The sequence below is a fragment of the Protopterus annectens genome, chromosome 15.part0 (assembly GCF_019279795.1).
Source record: "Protopterus annectens isolate FY-2018-M chromosome 15.part0, PAN1.0, whole genome shotgun sequence".
Taxonomy (NCBI): domain Eukaryota; kingdom Metazoa; phylum Chordata; order Ceratodontiformes; family Protopteridae; genus Protopterus; species Protopterus annectens.
This window is the reverse complement of record NC_056749.1, coordinates 449503077-449523076: the sequence shown is the minus strand read 5'-3', so window position 1 is coordinate 449523076 and position 20000 is coordinate 449503077. Positions and strand designations below refer to the sequence as shown.

The following is a 20000-nucleotide window of genomic DNA, read 5'->3' as shown; positions in this document are numbered from 1 at the left end:
AATACATGCTCTTACCTCATGGGCTATTTCACCCAAAGTATTAATTAAGTTGTCCCACACTTCATATCTGGCCATTTCTTTGTCTTCTTAACTTTAAATCTTTATCACATACTTTCATTTTTCATTTTCTTCTGCCTTTTTCATTTCTGCTACTCCCCATTTGACTTCTTTTACTTTCTGTGCACATGATTTATTTATCTCACTACTATTCTTCAGGATTGTCCCTGCTTCCTCCTTTTGTATTTTCTCCATAATGGTACCCCAGGAATTGTCTCCTTCATTGTCTGGCTCACTCTGCATCACCATTTCTTTAAGTAAATCATCCTACAACGCTCCCAAATGGAGGCTTGTAATTATACATCCATTATTTGCTGACTCATCAACATCATGCAGATTTCTTTGAAACATCTCCTCAGAATCTTGCATGCATTCTCTGTTTCTGTCACCACTCCATTACCTTCTTCTCTCTCCATCAGCCTCCTTGTTTCTCTGAGCTGCCTCTGTGGTTGGAATGGAAACAGGAAATACTCACACAAATGGGTTCCACTTGCAACAGTGACAAGTAGGATTTTTCTTATTGATATATTCATTACATATTATTTACGTATTTACATTATTTACATCTATTTACAAATCTCAATACATTATAAACTTCAATGTAAGCATTTCTACCTCACACTTTTTTATCCACAACCAAAACATTATTTCCAACAAAATCTTTGTAAAGTTAATTTTCCATTGGATTTAATTTCATTTAGTCTCTCATTCCATATAGTGCATGAAACATAACATATTATTCTGTCCATTTTCTTCACTTCTTCCTGTTTTTGTACACCATAATAACCAAATTATATTATATCCATATTTATTTGCTCAAATGTTAACAATCTTTTCACCTTATTATGTTTACATATTTCTTTCCACAAATTATTAACTTTTTCAGATTTCAAAAACACATGCTCAGTAGTCTCAACCTCAGTACATTTATTACATATTCTATCTTGCTTTTTTTTTTCATATGGTATATTTGCCTTAACCAGCAATTTTCTAATAGAGAATCTCCATAAAATCATTACATTCTTTAATCTTTTTATATTTATTATATCTCATAATTATGGCTTTTTTCTTACCTATTTCTAAATCTTTCCATGGATCAATGCAATAAAATGCTTTCAAAATACTCAACTACTATTCTTTTTTATTTTTCTTGCATATATTCTTTTTTATTTTCCATAACACAATTTTGTTTTAATACTCTTTCATTTTTTCATTCACAATGCTTTTACTTCTTTTTTAATTTCCATTCCTTTCCACAATTCTTTGTATTTATAATATAATATCATTTTTATCATGTTTTTATTTTCCTTCATAATTCCTTTTACTACCCAATTGAAATTAAAGATGATGTATGTAATATTGGGTTTATTAAACTGAACTTCCTTGCTCTTCTTTCATATATAGAATCCCTCTCTTGACTGGATTCAGTCTAGAGCCCCATATAAAAGAAAATATAATCATCATGCTTTCCTTTTCATACTTAACATGAATCATATAGGTGTTAGCAACATAAGCAATTTTTCCTATTACCATGGTACTCAACAAGTGAGCTTTTTTTCCTATACGAAAATCTATATGATTATCAAAAATTAGTCATATCCTTTACTTCTTTGAGTACATTATCCTAGTGTTGTTGTCTGTATTCATTCATTCCAAATACTATTCCAAATATATCTATATATTTTTCATTGAACTCAATACCTCCTATCATACCTTCAGAAGCAAATCCTTTACTTTTCTCTTTATTTATACTTAAACCATTTTTTTAAATGCATACTTAATTTTTTGTTTACTTTTTCCATCCATACTTTACTTTTAGCAATTAATACAATATCATTGCATAATTATACATTATTAGCAATTGTACTTCCTTCATCATTTTGTATCCACCACTACTTGACATTTTATTAATTTCTTTCATTATTACATTCATAACTAACCAGAAAATTAGACTACTAGCTGGGCAGCCCTGCTTTATTCCACATTCTATTTTTATTTCTTCCCCAATCCAGCCATTTACATTTTGTTTCACATAGTTCCTGTCATGAACAGATATTTTACTGCTTGTAATATTTTTGCTTATATTATATGCCTGCAAAATTCCCCATAATCATTTATACTGAATATTACCATAGGCTTTACTAATTTCCCCTATCATAACCTTCACTTCTGCTTTTTTTATTTATGATATCATCAAATTTTCTCTTATTATCCATAATAACTCTTGATTTCCTTTTCTTTTTTTTCTGACCTTTTGGTCATATATTTTATTCATTTTTGTAACCTTTTTGTTATTATTCTTATAAAAAAATTATAATCTGTTATTCAATGTTATAGCTCTCCAGTGTAATTTTTTTATCTCCTCTTTATTTCCATTTTTAAATATAACTTTTATAACTCCTGTACACATTTCTTTCACTTTAATTCCAGTTTCTAACCATTTATTATTTTTTTGCCACTCTTTTATTTCTTTATACATACCATATTCAATTCCATCCAGTCCTGTTGCAGAATTCAAGTTAATATATTTTACATTAAATTCTTTCATAGTTACTTTTTGTTCTAAATAATCATTATCTTCATTATTTAATTTTGCATGTTTATAAATTTCTTCTATGTTTTCTTCTCATTTAACAAATAAGTCCATTACATATTCATATATTTAATTATTTTATATATTCCTTCTTGCTCTCTTATTTGCTTGTCCTTCCTTATTTTTAATTATCTTATTTTTTTAGTCTTTTATCATTTTACTCAGATATGGTGCTACCTCTTCTTTCTTTCCTTAAAAACAATATTTTTGTTTATATAACATGTTATTTTAATTTGATTCATTTTATATATTTCTCTTTCTTTTTCATAAAAGGAAATTTTCTTCTCTACTAAGACTCTAAATGTTTCTTGACTTCTGTTTCTTTTCTTCTTTTCTTCCTTATACTTTCTAAAAACTATTTTTTATATTTCTGTTAAAAATTAAGCCACAAAGAGTCCAATTCTCATAAAATTCTTTCATATTCATATAATTTTTCCATAATTCCATAAGTTGTTTTTTCTTTTCTAAATCTAATTCCTTTTCATTAATTCTCTTTATTCCTTTTCCTATTCTTATAGATTCTTCATTTTCCTGTACTTTAACCCATATAGCCACATGATCTGAAAATCCTGCATACTTAATTCCTTTTTCTATAACTTTTAAACTATCAGATATTAAAAAAATAATCAATTTATGTCCTAATTTCATTCTTTTTGTAGGTCCAGTGTTTATTCTCCCATACACTTAACTTTCCACTTCTCATAATTTCTTTAACCATTTTAACATCATAATTCCTCTTATTTTTTTCTTAAATTACAGTTAAAATCACCCACCAGCATAATATCGATATTTACGCAAACATATTCAAGAATATTTTTAAACATCCTTTCTTTCTCTTTTTTTGTTACATATCCATATAAAGCTATAATTCTATACACATATTTTTCCATCTCAAGTCTATTACTGTAATTTGTCCTAGTTCCACTATGTTTACATCTAATATTTTAATGCTTTCTTGACATAATATACATATGCCCAAGCACATTTCTTTCCCCATGTTCCAAACTACCACACCAAGATTTTCATTTTGTGTTCTTTCTTCCTCTGTTAATAATTTGATATCTTCTAAAACAACAATATGTGCATCTACTGCAACACACCATTGTAATACACTTATTTTTCCTCTTAATATTTTTCGTACTGTTCACATTTAAAGCTAATATTTTCAGCTTTTAATAACAGTATAATAACATGTTTACTCCTTTCCTTTCTTATTTTCTCTAAGCATTATATTTTTGAATTTTCTTTTCCTTTATTTCACTCTTTTCCCTATCAAATGCTTTTTATTTCTTGCTGTGTGCCTCAGCTTCTTCCTCACTTGTTTGCTCTGTTTCTTTTTCTTGTTACTTTCTTTAACTTCATGTATAAGTTCTTTATCATTCACATCTTTTTGTACATTTTCTGATATAACACATCTCTTTCGCCTATTCATTTTCATTTTCTTGCACATTCATTTCACATTATAGCCATAAATGATCAGTATTGCCACATGTTTTACACTTTAAATCACATTTTTTGCATTATGTCCTTTTTACCACATAAATAACATTTTTTATCACATTTATTGTTTAAATGGTCATTTTTTCCACAAAAATAGCAAGTCTTTGGTTGACCCCTGTATTTCACAAAACCCCTATTACCATGAACATCAATAATGCTAGGTACATGCATAACATTATCATTTTACATTTTCAGTGTTAGTCCACATTCCCAACCCCCAGTCCATAGTCCTCTTTCATCATATATTTTGATAGTGTCCATTACTTCTTTACAAATAGTTAAATGTTCTTTCAGTTTTTTTGCATCAACTTCACTTTTAAACTGGATCATTATTCCTTTTTTTGTTTGTATGTAAAAAGCTTGTACCACATATTCTGATCATGGATAAATATTTTTCTTTTGTTCATATGCACCCAAAAAAAATTTCCATGGCCTGCCCAGTCTCAAATATCAAGTGTCAAAAAGTCTCTTTATTAATTAAATTAAATGTTCTTACCTCTTTTGCTTTGAGACCTAGAGGTGCTATGACAGAGTCTCAAACCTCATACCTGTCCAGACTTTCTTCTTTTTTTACTGCTCATATGCTTTGTATACTTGTTTTTTGTTTCATTTATTTTTTTCTTTCTTCTTTGCTCCTTCTCAGTTTGTGCATACATTTTGTCTCTGGAACTTTTTCTGGCATAGTCTCGCTTTCTCCTTTTTCTTCTTCTGTTTTTTCCATGATGTAGCTCCATGAAATTGCTGCTCTACTTTCTGGCTCACTTTTTTTTTTTTTTTTTTTTTTTTTTTTTTTACCATTTTTTCTACCTACAACCTGAAATTTTCTGGTATCTGCATTATGCTCTCATGGTTGGGCTATTTGTGTCCTTTCCATGCACTTACAGGCTATTGGAATCTCTGATTTTAACTGTCTTGGAGGAAATAATAGTGCTGTAATACAGTTGCCTCCTCTTCCTTTGTCTCCATAGCAGTATATTATAACACTCTAAGACGGATCCCAGAGAGGAGTTCACAGGGACTGAATCTTGTGGAGACCTTAGGAACATTCCACGACTGATTTCTTGCATTTTATTGCCTTCTTCTTTTGCTTTTCTTAATACGGATGTCAGTGTCCTAGTAAATTATAGCAGCAGACCATCAAATGTGAGGATGGAATACATAAGTTTTATGTTGTTTTGCTAGGAAGTTTTGGCCTAGCTGGTGTATAGTCTTTGATGTAAAAGGGATTGCTTAATATATTAGGACTTACTTTTTCATAGTCCCACTGTAGAGAACAGCAAAGTCAACCCTTTGATATGTCCTTAGAATCATCATTTTAAAAAGGGATAGCTTCAGATTGCATATTCTAGCATGACCATAATATACTGTTACCCATTACTGGATTTGATAAAAGGACAAGTGATATCTATGGAAATTCTCTTGTAAGGTATAGCTGTGATGAGCATGGGTACCACTGGATTTTTAAAACTAGAATTTGAGGCTGTCTTTTGACACCAAGGATATCTTGCACATAGGTTTTCTGTCACTCTGTATCTCTTGCATTATCCCTGACCTATCTATAACTCAAGTTTTAGTTTTGCTATACCCAGGTGTCCTCCTAATATGTGGCTATGTGTTACTTTCATTACTACTTTTCTAAAGGGCTTGTGCAATATTGTAACTGAGGCAAACAGGCCAGCTGCCTTGAGTACAGAGTATTAGGGAGCATGATCAGCTGACCTGAGTGTAAAGTATTAGGGCGCAAAATCAGCTAATCTGATTGCTTTTTAGTATGTACCAGAATTTATATATAACTGCTGGTACTGCATTTGAAGTCAAAACTAAAGTACTGTAGCCCAATGTGTGTGGTAGACTAAATGTGTAGAAACTGTAGTAGCTGCTTGCTACAAATGCAGCAATCAGTTTGCTACAGTTTAACAGAAGGAAATACCTTGTTTATGATCTTAATACTTTTAACTCTGAGAGGAGTGAAAAAAGCTCTAAAAAGAGCTTATTTTTCATTTTGCTTTGTTTTCTTTTGTTTTGGAGGGGTACCAGACTGGATGAATGGCACCAGGCACAAAAACAGGTAGGTACACCTTGAGGCTTGCATACTAGTAATTGACTTACTGCTTCTTTGGTCACCCAGTATAATAAATCATTTTGAATATCAAAATAAGGGTTATATAGAGTGAGAGATGTGAATGATTCTTCCACTATCATCCTGGATGTTTTTCTCTGTGGCTCAACTCATCCTCACATTAGGCCTTCTTAAAATTCAGTCTACGTACCTACAGATCATTCACCTTGGTGTCTTCATTTCTGGTAGCTCCACAATAGATAGAATGCTTTTCCTCTTTTTTGTCTGCTGATAAGAATGAGACTGGCGGGTTCTGCATCCCATTCTTCTTACTGGAATATTAACTTACCCAAATATCTAGTGCAGCCATATGCCTGTTCTTCTGGCAGGTTATGTTCCATATCTGTGGTCTAGAAGATTACACCCTGACTGTCTTTTTTGTCATTCTAGCCTAGCTTACCATGATTGCTTTCCTTTTTTCTCAAGTGTCCTTTCAACTGCCTTTGGGGTCTGGTACATTACTTGTGCATATGTTTTATTTTCCTTGTTATCATGCACTGTGTCTGCCTCTGAGGTTACTGTTGTTTTGGTTCCTTTTCATTGCTCTCCTTTAACTTCTAATGGGGCTGCAGGGTTTTTGTCTCCCTGTATATTTATCTGTATCTATATTCCTTGGGGCCTACTCAGCACTGCAGAACCACAGCTTCCCATTAGTGTGCCAATGGAAAAGATAGTGAGGTCCACCACAGGGAGGTAAAGAGGCATGACCCCAGAATGGGGCTCCTGCAGCTCTTTTCCCTTATGATAATTACTGGGGATGTGGCTAACACCTTCCCATTTTCTCCAGAGTTCTTTTATAATGGTAAAAATCTTTCCCAATAATCAGATCATGGGTAAATATGGTATTTAAGCCACAAGATGTATAACCTTCTTGAAATCTGTCTTAGTTCTACTGGGGCTATAGCATGTGTCTTTTTATTCCAGTGAATGTATAAATCTTTGCAGCTTTAGAGAAATACATTTTTTGTTTGCAAATGAACTAGCACTTAATGAAAGTTATCATAGTACTAAAATCTAGTAGTCTCTTTAATCCATTTCCATTGAGTAATACAGGACATTCAATGAACTTAATGGTGGCACAGTAACTAAAGTGTTTTCGACTAATTTGACTATAGTTCTATCACATTTCATTTTCTTGTGACTTACATACTTATCAGCAGTTTAATTTGACTATAGTTTGATCACATTTCATTTTTTTGTGACTTACATACTTATCAGCAGTTTAATTTGACTATAGTTTGATCACATTTCATTTTTTTGTGACTTACTTACTTATCAGCAATTTTATCTTTCACAACAGACTTACTTTTGTTGATATCTAGTACAGAACATTGCTGTGTGTTCTCTTCTACCACATGTAAAATACAACGTTTTCATGAATGTCCCTTTCTTATTGGTCACTTTGGATGATCCACTGGTGTGCAGATTTTTATAACACATTACTCACTGAGCAAGTGTAACCAAACTACGCCTGTCTCATGGGTCTGCCTACTTCATCCACCACTTTATAAAATTAGGTAATGTTTGTTAAATCTTTCATTTGGTAGCGTTTCAATTATAGTCTTTATGTTATCATTACCCTCTAAAGTAGCAATATGTTTGAGTTCTAATCATTGTGACTTTGCCATTTTTTGCTTTAGGCTAAAGTCTGCTTGTAAAGCTTAAGTGTCTGCCTTAATCTCTACCTGTACCAAAAGGTACCACTTTGCCTTTTATAATCCTTTTAATCAGCATCCTTCATATCCATAAAAGCATGTATGGTGTCTCCTGTGAGTTGTGAAGTTAGAATCTGAAACACAGCAAAAACAGATTCCCAACAGGAACAAAAAACTTGGAAAATAAAGAAATAATCCCAACAACGACCTGGAACACACCAGCTTTATTGACAACAAAAATGTTCCTTTGACTAAGCGCTTTCTCCAGTAATTGGCTTCATCAGAGTCAAATAAACCTCTAACTACAACAGAATAAATAGTGAAAAACATTTTTACAAACACTTAATTAGTTAATTGATAAGCCAATCATCAGCCATAAAATAACATTAGGTGAACCGCCCTTAAAAAAAGTGCTTAGTCAAATCATTTCATCTAAAACAAATCAAAGAATCCAATTAACAATGCGTATAATACCTAGCCAAATTTAAACATATCCACTAAGTTCCACAAACAACAAAATTGGTTAAAAAGTTTAAGTGAACATATTGAAAGTACTGTTAAAATTTTATTCCATGAATTAAAAACATTGATATATAAAAAACATGTGTATAAAAAGAACATAGCAGCAGGCAATGCTAAAAAACATACCCAAGCTGAAAATCCATTAACTTTTAACTTTTGAAGTTTGAAACAATACCAAACTATGGTTTCAGACTTATTCAAAACACTATTACGTCCCCACAGTGTACCTGTTCTGGATACAAATTAAACATTGTACCCAGTATAGTAAATGTGCTAAATAATGTTATTAGATCTCTGCTTTAACATGGGCATGAGGGAAATACCTTCATTAAATCCTGGTGGTCACGTGGCATTTAACCTAATAGGTCGTTGTTGGGATTATTTCTTTATTTTCCAAGATAGAATCTGAGCCTACTCAACCTGATCCCAGCCTAACTAATGATTCTTTGAAACACCATTATGTGTGGCCATAGGTCTTCTTTTTGAGTAAGTGGGTTCAGGTGATTGCATCTTCAGGTGTAGTCATGGACTTGGCTACTGCTCTCATACCCTCAACAGCAGCACCACCACCAGCAGCAGGAGCTACGGTCTAAAGTACCCATTTCACCATCAACATTTTGTGAATCACTGGAATAGCAGATATCCTGGGGGCTCCAGCTTGATACTGGCATCTTTACTGTAGCTTAAGCATGGGTAACACTACCTTAATGGAATCACAGGTGAATTTCTTACTTGCTGTACAAATGGCAGCCACATGCAGTCTCTTTCTCTCAGCATAAACAGACCACACAGATATGGAAAATTTCACAATACAAAAAAAGAATGTGGAACAGAAGATTAGTAAAGCTGAAGTTAAAAAAAATGGAAGCTGAAGTTATGGAATATCTGCAAAATGAAGTATTTAGTGTAGAAAGTCTAACACAGGTTATATCACAGCATAATGAAACAACGATTCCTTCAAGTAAGGAGAAACAGGAGGAGCAGGAGACATCTGAAGAAGAAATATAGTCATAGGAAAGACAAAGAGATTTAATATGATCCAGTATTTATGCAAATGAAAAAGCAAATCTAATCAATACAAAAGGAGCAGCAACAAAGATATTTGAGGAGAAATACAGGCAAAGGCTTGCATATATGGAAACGTTTCCAATACAAAAATAAATAATAAGAAAACAGGGAAAGTCGAAAAGAAGATTAGTAATGGAGAAGATAAAGAAATAGAAACTGAAGGTTATAGTTTACCTGTGAAGTGATGGATTTAGTGTAGAAAATGTAACTCTATTAACACCACAGTAGGATGGAATAATAAATCCCCAAATTAAGGAGAAACCACTGGAGTGGGACACAGTTGATCAGTTGTTCGAGATACCCTGCAGCCTTCAGTTGGAAACCAGTATAAAAGTTCAGTTGGAGACATACAGCAAGGGAAAGAACAGGATAAAACAGAAGTGAATATGGTACAGAAAGATCCTCTGGAGCATTCTATAGGATACCCACAGGAAATGGAAAACAAACAATGTGCCCTCAGTTTAGAAGAACATGACCTAAGGAAAGAGGTGCTTGATGTAATACAGATGGTTAGACATACTAAGATCAATGAAAGAAATAGACCACAGAAAGTCAATAAGACCCCAATATGTTAGAAGTTTGATAAAAGAAATGAACACAGTAATCAGGACTGTTCATAGCAATGCATGCAATATAAAAAATGTAAATACTGTACAGCTAAATTAATAACAGATATAGTCTCACTCTCACCACAAAAACACAAGGCAGTAAGGCAAAGGAAGAGGAGAAATCAAATGCCATCATGGAAGTCTCCAGTACAGAAAACTAATAAAGCAATTAAGACAAGATGTGTAACTATTAGAAGACTACAGAAGAGGGAACAGATCAACAAAAGTAATCAGATTGACATGATAAAAGCAATATGCAGTATTAGAACAGATCAGGATCTGTCGTACACTATTGCAAATAATAAATTGAAGATAGTGGCAGAGGCAGAAAAACGTAGACGATATGCAGATAAATATAAAGGAAAAGTACAAAATAAGCAATTTATTGATGACCTCCAAAAAGTTTTGGGAAAAAATGCAAAAGGAACAGAAATACTACTAAAAAAAAAAAAGAAATAAGACACAGTTTGGAGAAATATTTATGTAGATCTTGTGGAAATAACAATGATGCTTTATGGACAGAAGTAAAAGAAAGAATAAGAAGTTCAAATGTATAAGATATGAAATAGGGTGAAGTAATGCCCAGAGAAATTGAAACAAAATTAAGAAAAGCTTCTAACTGAAAACCCCCCAGGCTCAGATGCAGTACCTAACTTCTGGCTAAAAGTATTAACGTCTTTACACGAATATTTAGCAATGAGTAAGAACTATTTATATACACACCCTGAACAGATGCTAACCTGGTTAACAGAAGGAAAAACAATACTCCTCCTTAAGAGCAAACCTGCAAGCTATTCTAAAACCTGTAGATCAATACCTTGTCTTCCAACGATGTTTAAACTATACACTAGAACTGGTGCTGACAGAGTTTGTAGCCATTTAGAAGAAAACTCAATCATGGTAATAGAACAAAAGGGTAACAAAAAAAGTGATATGGAGCAAAGGATCATTTGTTGTTAAAGTCATAACAGAGAACTGTAAAAAGGGGGAGAATCTACGTATGGCATGGACAGAATACAAAAAAGCACCTGAGAACATCCCACACTGATGGATAAAAGAGTGCTTACAAATATATAAGATACAACCTGCACAGATTGATTACATTATAGAAACCATGAAACAGTGGCAAACCACTTTGCAGTTAAACCACGACAAATGACAAAGTATTATTCCAGGGATAAACATTCAAATGGGGGATAGTCCATGGTGATTGTCACTGCTGCTCTTTTGTCTTACCACTAATCCATTAAGCTGTCTACTCGATAGATTTGGTCATGGCTACAGTTTGGCTCTTAGAAACAACAAAGTGCAAAGACTTCTTATCTTCTTTTTGTGGCTGATTTACAACTGTATAATTCTTCAGATGAGGAACTGAAAGCACGACTATAAGTGATCAAAACTTTCTTAGATGATATAAGAATGTTATTTGATCTTGATAAATGTACAAAAAACAACCTTTAAAGCAGGAAAGCTGCATCACGAAAAAACATCAGCCTGGGACAGGAATGTGCTATAAAAGAACTTGAGCAAAAGGAAGTGTATAAATATTTGGGAACTGATGAAGGATTATCAATAAAACATGAACAAATGTGAATAAAACATAGTAAGGAATACTTTGGAAGACTAAAATTTATACTGAAAAGAGCTCTGATGTCTAGCAGCAAATCCAAGCTATAAACCAATTTGCTCTTCCTGTCCTAACTTACAGTTTTGGAGTGTTTGACTGATCCCTGAAGATATTGTATCAGTTGGACAGGAAAACAAGAAAAATGCTTCATGATTATCAAATGATTTATAAAAATCAGTGTATACCGAACTTATATATTCCCTGTTTTGAAGGAGGTATGGGCCTCCTCGAAACAGATTATATGTATAGATCTGCAATCATAGGACTGCATACATATCTGCTGACCTCGCAAGATCCAAACATAGTGAAAGTTTTGAAACATGAGGGGAATAAGTCTAAGATAACATCCCTGCTTAATTTAGCAGAAGCATATCAGTGTCAAGCAGGAATGGAAATCAAACCAGAAGTAGATAAAAATCAGGCAGCAGCTGAATGTGCCAAAAAACAAAAGAAAAAATATATAAGGTAAAGGATTAGATGAGAAGGCAAGAAATGTGGAAAATGCATAAATATAATTTCAAGTATAGAAAACTCTTGGAACAACCTCAAGTCGATCAGGACCCAATGCAGGAATGGTTAAGGAGAGGTGAATTTAAACCAAACACTATGTAAACTCTGGTTTGTAAAGTCAGTTGAATATGTGGGAGAAACAGACAAATGCAGGTTTTGTAAAACAGAACTGGAAACAGTCACACATCTTATTGCTGGCTGTGATATAGTGATAGCAGGAGGACTGTATAATGTGGCAAGACTGTTGCAGTGGGGATTATGCAAACATTGTAATATTTAAGTAGCTGAGAAGCATTGGAAACATGAGCCATAAAGCATTATAAAAAATGATGAAGTTTATATTACATGAGATCACCCAATACCAACAGTTCAAACAGTAGAGGAGAGAAAAACAGATATAGTAGAACATGAACAAATGTGAATAAAACATAGTAAGGAATACTTTGGAAGACTAAAATTTATACTGAAAAGAGCTCTGATGTCTAGCAGCAAATCCAAGCTATAAACCAATTTGCTGCTAGACATCAGAGCTCTTTTCAGTATAAATTTTAGTCTTCCACAGAAAGACACAAAGTCATAAAATACCAGGATATGCAGGCAGAAATGAGGGCAATGTTGAAGAAGGATAGCCAGATAATTCCAATAGCAGTAGGAGCAATGGGTGTTTAAAAAATAATTTACCGTCGTACTTAGATATGTTACCGATGAATTTAACTCCATATGAATTGCAGGAGTCAGTTCTGGACACATTGTTTGTGTTGTGAAGAACACTTTTGGCTAACATTAAAGATTGAAACAATACTAATTTTATGAACTTTAATCATATTTTGACAGGAATAGCATGCATTCCCATCATGTTATTAGAAACCCAAAAGTCTTGGAGAAATTAAAAACTGGAGAAGACAAATGCCATTTTTCAGGGGAATGGTTTCTACTTGGCAGTGACAGGCTGGGGATTCTGGAAACTTGTGAAAACTAAAGTTGATGTCCATTGCATCCACAAACATGGAATATAATGCAGTCTTATTTACACTAAAATGGCAGCCTTTGTCGAAAATAAAACAGAGGTGGAGCTGAGGTGGGGCATAGGGGGCTGCCACCCTGGGTGGAAAGTATTAGAGGGTGTGATCATCAGTACCAGCATTCAGTTTATGAATGCAGATGCTGATTGGCAGTCAGGACTGAAGAGCTTCATCTCTCGCTGTGTGTGGTACTTAGCTGTAGCAAGCCTCTATTTGTAGTAGCAAGTGGTTTGCTACAGCTTAAAGAAGAAAGGGAAAAGGAACTTTTTTGTTGTTGTTTTCAAATCCTCAGGTATGAGAGCTCCTTGTTTTCCCCTCAGGTACAAGCAAGAGAACTTCCTTTTTTTTCTTGCTTTTCAACTTAAAGTTGAACAGTTTGCCTGCCAGGGTATGAAGTCTGAAACTGAAATGTCTGCCATTATTTTCTAACTTCAGGCTTTAATGATTTGCCAGAAATTGGCCAGAAAACCACAATTTTATGAAAATATGCCAAAAATATGATGCAAAAATCTGGATAGTCTGTGAAAATCTGTACAGTTAAGAGGTATGGGACAGTCTTATAACAAGTTTGTAAACAATATTAAAGTCTGTAGTTGTTTTACTCTGTTCACTTTAATGTTCTCGATGGCAAAAGAAAAGTCTATGATCAAAACAAATGTTACAGTACCTCTGATGCTGAGTAGTAACAAAAGATAAAAATAAAATCCATAGTAGAAGGCCTTTATAAAGACCACCAGGACTGTCCTTTACATGTAACATGTACACCTGAAAGTTATAGTCAGCTAGAAAAGTATTATAAATTATTACAAAGTACTCCAATGCATGAGGTCATTATCTGTGACAGTGGTTTTATAGTAACAGGCAAATAAAGTTGTCTTGCTGTTTCATTGCTGCTCAGCCAACAGTCTGCTAATGTTATTAAGTGGTATGGAAGAGCAGTGAAGTATGATAAGAGATACTGTAATGATGTCTGGGGTCTACACAGTATGTAATGGCTAACCATTTGAAATGTCAGGACTTGTTGTTGAGCCTTGAAATGTGGAGACTGAAAGACCAAAAAAAAAAAAAAACTTACGTGTACTAAGTCTGAGATTGCCCTTTCTTGGAATATTTGATTGTTTCAGAGGCATGGTGTTCCTGGAGTTGAGGTGGTTTGTGGGGGTGGATGGGGGCTTCCCCCAACAAAACAAGAAAGTTTAAAGGAAAAGAGTGATTGATATTTGTTCTTTTTGTTTATTTATGGTCTTTTTTGCCCTGTGTTTTGGGACTTGCCAATCCAGACATTTCAATTAGGAGCCTGTTTAATGAGCTCTATTATTACTAAGAAACATTGACAGATGAGTTGATGTAGAGGGTTTTGTAGCACTTATATATTCTCAGCCACGGTAAAGGAGTGAAGATGACTGAAAATTATCATTTTATTCATGGTCAATGAAATACATAGTGTGACAATACTTAAGTTTAAGTTTTCAGTTGAACCTTTACAGTAAAGCTGGCTCCATATTCATTAAAAATGATTGCTAAGATTTTTCTTTCTAATTTAAAAGCAAACATCCCAAGCTTCGGACAGTTGTCTGTTTCACTTATTAGCCAGATATTAGATTTCATAAGGTAATAATATGTCCACTCTAATGTTTGTATTCTGTCATCAGACAGTATAAATGTTTAATATAAATGTTTAATAGAGCTTAACAGATAACCTGTGTCTTTATTTTGTTACAGATAAAACTACCACCACAAACTCTCCTACAATAAAAACTAAAACTGCTGCCACAAGCTCTCCCACTAGAAAAATGTCATTATCACCCTTTACAACAGAAGGTAAAGGATAGTTTATATAGTACATCTAATGCTAAGCTCTTAACATTATTTCTTTTGTGTTGTATTCTGATAGATTTTTAATCTAAACAAAAAAATGTGATATTCATTTGCAAAATGAGCTAAGAACACACACACAAACACACACACACACACACACACACACACACACACACACACACACACACACACACACACACACGTGTTTGTGCATGTGTGTCTGTGTGTGTGTGTATGTGTGTGTGTGTATATATATATATATATATATATATATATATATATATATATATATATATATATATATATCTACACATACTTTAAATTGTTAAATTAACAAAATGTCTACTAGCACAATAGCAAGACGATGTCAGTGAAAGTTTAAAAGAACACACGTGGCACACCTCATCATAAAAGGGTTCTCATCCAGGAAAACAAAGGTCATTATTCCCCTCTACTCGTCACTCATTAGACCCATTATAGAGTACAACGCCCCTTTTGGAATGTACCTCACAAGACATCTGCAACAGATGGAAAGGCCACATAAGTACCTCACAAAGAGCATTACTGGCCTCAAACAAATGCCCTACATTGACCGCCTCAAAAAACTCCAGCTTTACTCCGTAGCATGTCGCCTACTTCGAGGTGATCTCTGCCTAACATATAAAGCTATGTCAAACCCAGAACTGCTGGACATGCTTTACCTAAAGAAATCCCAATCCCTCCAAGCTACATGCTCTAGGGACCTAAACCTCATTACCACAATAAACGGGACATGCTGGAAGGAAAGATTCCTGTCCAAGAGACTTCCTATTCTCTGGAACAAGCTACCCATCTATGTCAAGCAAAGTTCTTCATTAGCACTCTTCAAGAAAAATCTTGATGAGTGGATGGGAAATAGGAAATACACCCCAGAGATCACTTCTGTGTCTCTGCTGGACAGTGGCACAGGAAAATAACTTTATTGGGTGGTGTAAGCTATGGTACCTTGCTGGCTAGGCTTACATAGGCCCTTGGGCCGATAGCCTAGTACCTACCTATGAACGAATGCCCAGAACAGCAAATTTCCCCTCCAGGAAAATAACAACTTGGCCACCACTGATGAAAACAAAATTCAAAGCAAATTAACCCCCTGAAATAGGGGTCCCCACACCCCCCAAAGTAAATATACCAACTCTGAGATCATACTATAGTGGAGAAAAGGGCAAAGTTTGCCATGGTGGCCAAGAGGTTAGCTTCCTGGAGGTGAAATTCACTGTTCCGGAAGTTCATTCTTTTAAACTTTCACTGACGTCATCTTGCTCTTTGCGAGTTGACATTATAGTAACTTGATTTAAAGGGGATCCATATATATATATATATATATATATATATATATATATATACATTTGTTTGACAAGCACAGGAGTATGATTTAATGTCGATGATGTGGATGGCCGAACGATGTGTGTGTTTGCATTTGTATGTGTGTGAGTTAGTATTAAGATTGGGGATGAGTGAAGGATGGGTGTTGTATGCAAATTTGTGTATTTTAGGGTAAGGGTTAGGTTATGGGATAGATGTAGTGTTTTTTTGCGTGTTTGTAAATGTCTGTGTGTCTGAGTCTGTCTTGTGTAGTGCAATGTTACAAGAAGGTTTTAATGATGTTAAGGTATTATGGTCAGGGGCAGGTTTAGAGTTATCACCCATTACTAAGGTTGTGCAGCTGGGTGGAGACCCCCTGCCCTCTTTAGTAATGGGTGCTAACTCTAACCCTAACACTGCCACTTCCCCCAACCCTAACCCTACATCTTAACATCATTAAATTCCCATAACACTGCAACTATTCAGACAAATTTGAAGGTAATGTAATGGGGGGTGCATTAGATTTAATATCAGGAGGGGAGTAGTTTTTCTCTCTTGATATTATTGTTTTTTTTTTCATTTTTCTGCTATTGTTTATGATCAAACTTATTGTGTCAGTGTTTTTTTCATATACAGTAGATCTCTGTGTGTGTGTGTGTGTGTGTGTGTGTGTGTGTGTGTGTGTGTGTGTGTGTGTGTGTGTGTGCATATGGGTCTTGGACATCCTGTCGAAATGACAGAATGCTGATGTCAGGAGATCAGTGTCAAAATCTCGACTGGGTAAATATGGACACATTTATAAACAAAGAATATAGCCTCACGCAATAAAACAACCAGAGCAACAAATTGGATATTCTGCTGTGTTACATCCAGTGCTATGGTGTTTTTTCCCAAATATTGACACATTATTTGCATGCTCTGGGGATTACCACAGAACAAAGTAAACCAATGGCAGTTGTTTTTGCAGGTGGGCAAGCCCCCCACATGCTCCCTATTAATTATATATACTAACTCCATGATCATATAATCCCTGGGGACAGGAAACATTCCTCTACCTGGGAACTGGCACACCCGTCAACCACCTGTGTCGTCCAAATGGTGTCAGTCTCGCGTTCCTTCAGAATTTCAAAATCCTAATTTTAGAATGTCGAAATTCTGAACAGAGATCTGGATACAGCGCTGAATGGGAGATTTCCCTTTTCCCTCGCTGTAGTGGGATTTCGAGTTGGTATATTTAAGTAGCGGGGGTGTGTGGGTGCAGGGGGGCTTGCACCCCTGTAGAAACATTTAAATAGTTGTTTTTTTTTTTTTTTTGGGGGATTTGTTTCAGAATTTCAATATTCTGAAACATCGATCATATGACATTCGACGTGTCAGAATTTCGAGATTCTAAAGTGAATCTGTCAGTCTCCTGGGTGTCAGCATTCTGTTGTTTCGATAGGATGTCTGAGAGTCATATATGTGTATATATATATATATATATATATATATATATATATATATATATATATGGGTCTACCTTGACCCATCAAAGTTACGTTTCAATGAAACGTAAACAGGCAAACTGCTTTTCGCGAAAGTGCATTCAGCGAAAAGTCAACTAAGCGAACAGCAACAGAGGCTGTTGTTTAGATCGCAGCACAGTGGGGATAAGGGACTATTCCCTTTTCCCCACTGTAGAGCGATCTCAGAGTGAGAATATAAAGGTATCGAGGGTGTGGGGGGTTCAGGGGTCTTGCCCCCCTGCATAAACATAGATAGCTCGTGTTGTGTGTGTGTATGTGTGTGTGGTTTTTTTTTTTTCAGTTTATTTGTATTTTGCGAAAGTGCATTTTCATGAAAAAGAGTTCATTTGTTTACATTGCGTTGAAATGTAATTTTGATGGATCAAAGTAGACCCATATGTGTATATATATATATATATATATATATATATATATATATACACACACACACATACACACACACAACAGACACACACACACACACACCGATATATATATATATATATATATATATATATATATATATATATATATGTTACATGCAACCCGTCAAAAAGTCAACTTGAAATCTGGAAAAAATACAGTTCAGCTGATGTGAGGAACTGGGAATTTACCCTTTCCATACTGTATTGCAGTCTTGGAGGAATTTATATATATATATATATATATATACGTGTATATATATATATATATATATATATATATATATATATATATATATATATATATATATATATATATATATATATATATATATATATATATATATATATAAGTAGCTGGGAGTCTGGAGGGTGCTGTGGAGATTTCTCCCCCACAAAAAAGCATGTTTAAACTATTTTTGTGTGTTTTTCTATCGGCAGGTGATTGATCAGTTGTGTTCGATCACTTGCCATCTGATAATCCAAGGTTTTGATGAGGAGCGTTTCTCCCTGGGCCTCCGCTGAAAATAGGCTCTGTGGAGCCTAGTCAGACTTTCCCAGTCAACAAATGTTAAATAAATAAAAAATAAATAAATAGTGTAATAAATTAAAAAAAATATAGATATATGTGTGTGTGTATGTGTGTATATATATGTATGTATATATATATATATATATATATATATATATATATACATACATATATATATATATATATATATATATATATATATATATATATATATACATATACATACATATGCATATACAATATACACAGACACACACACACACACACACACACACACACACACACACACACACACACACATAAATACACACACGCACACACACATTTATATACATGTATGGGTTACCTACACTTAATCTCTCATTTAATCGACAGTCAGACTGCATAATATTGAAACTAGAGCAAAAACTGCAAAATATCGATGCTCAGAATACTGCAAAAACATTGAAAAATGTGATGTAATTTAACCTCATAGAAAACAGTTGAAAAATCTGACTAAATCAAACCACATTTTATCAATGTTTTTGCAAGGGGCAAGTCCCCCCCTGCACCCCCGAAATAGCTCGCTAATTATATGTACCAACTCTGAGGTGAGACAGCAGTGAGGAAAGGGCATAAGCCTTCCTTAGTACTGTATACCTTCTGTTTTTTTCAGTATTTTGTTTTTAGATGTTTTTACTGTGTTGATATTTTGCAGTGTCAATATTACACAGTCAGTCTTTTGACTGTCAGTAAAATGAGGGTTAGATTAAGTGTAGGTATCCTAGATAGATAGATATAGATAGATATAGATATAGATAATGTTGGGGCAGGTAGGATTAATTCATTTATAGGTGGTACAGTAGCACAGCAGTTAAGAGTTTTGACTTTACAGTACTTGTTTATTTCAGTTTTCAGCTGGGGTGCTTTCTTTGTGGACTGTGCATTTCCTTTCTGTGTATGCACAGGTTTGTTCCAGGTAGTCTGGTTTCCTCCCACATACCAAACAGACATGAATAAGTGATATTTAAAATAACTTTTAGGTGTGCATGTTGTATCTGACTGTGTGTGTGTGTGTGTTTGTGTGTATGTATGTGAGGTGTGAGGGGATACATGTGTGAA

At 34.2% G+C, this 20000-nt stretch overlaps 1 protein-coding gene across 1 annotated transcript in view; it reads left to right on the top strand.

Annotated features, from left to right (window-relative positions):
• Positions 1–20000, top strand: part of LOC122789845 (V-set and immunoglobulin domain-containing protein 4-like) — a 569118-nt gene that overhangs the window by 310319 nt on the left and 238799 nt on the right. Inside the window, exon 4 of the mRNA XM_044057281.1 lies at positions 15004–15102. Within this exon, the coding sequence (XP_043913216.1) occupies positions 15004–15102 (99 nt within the window). The remainder of the gene's footprint in view (positions 1–15003; positions 15103–20000) is intronic.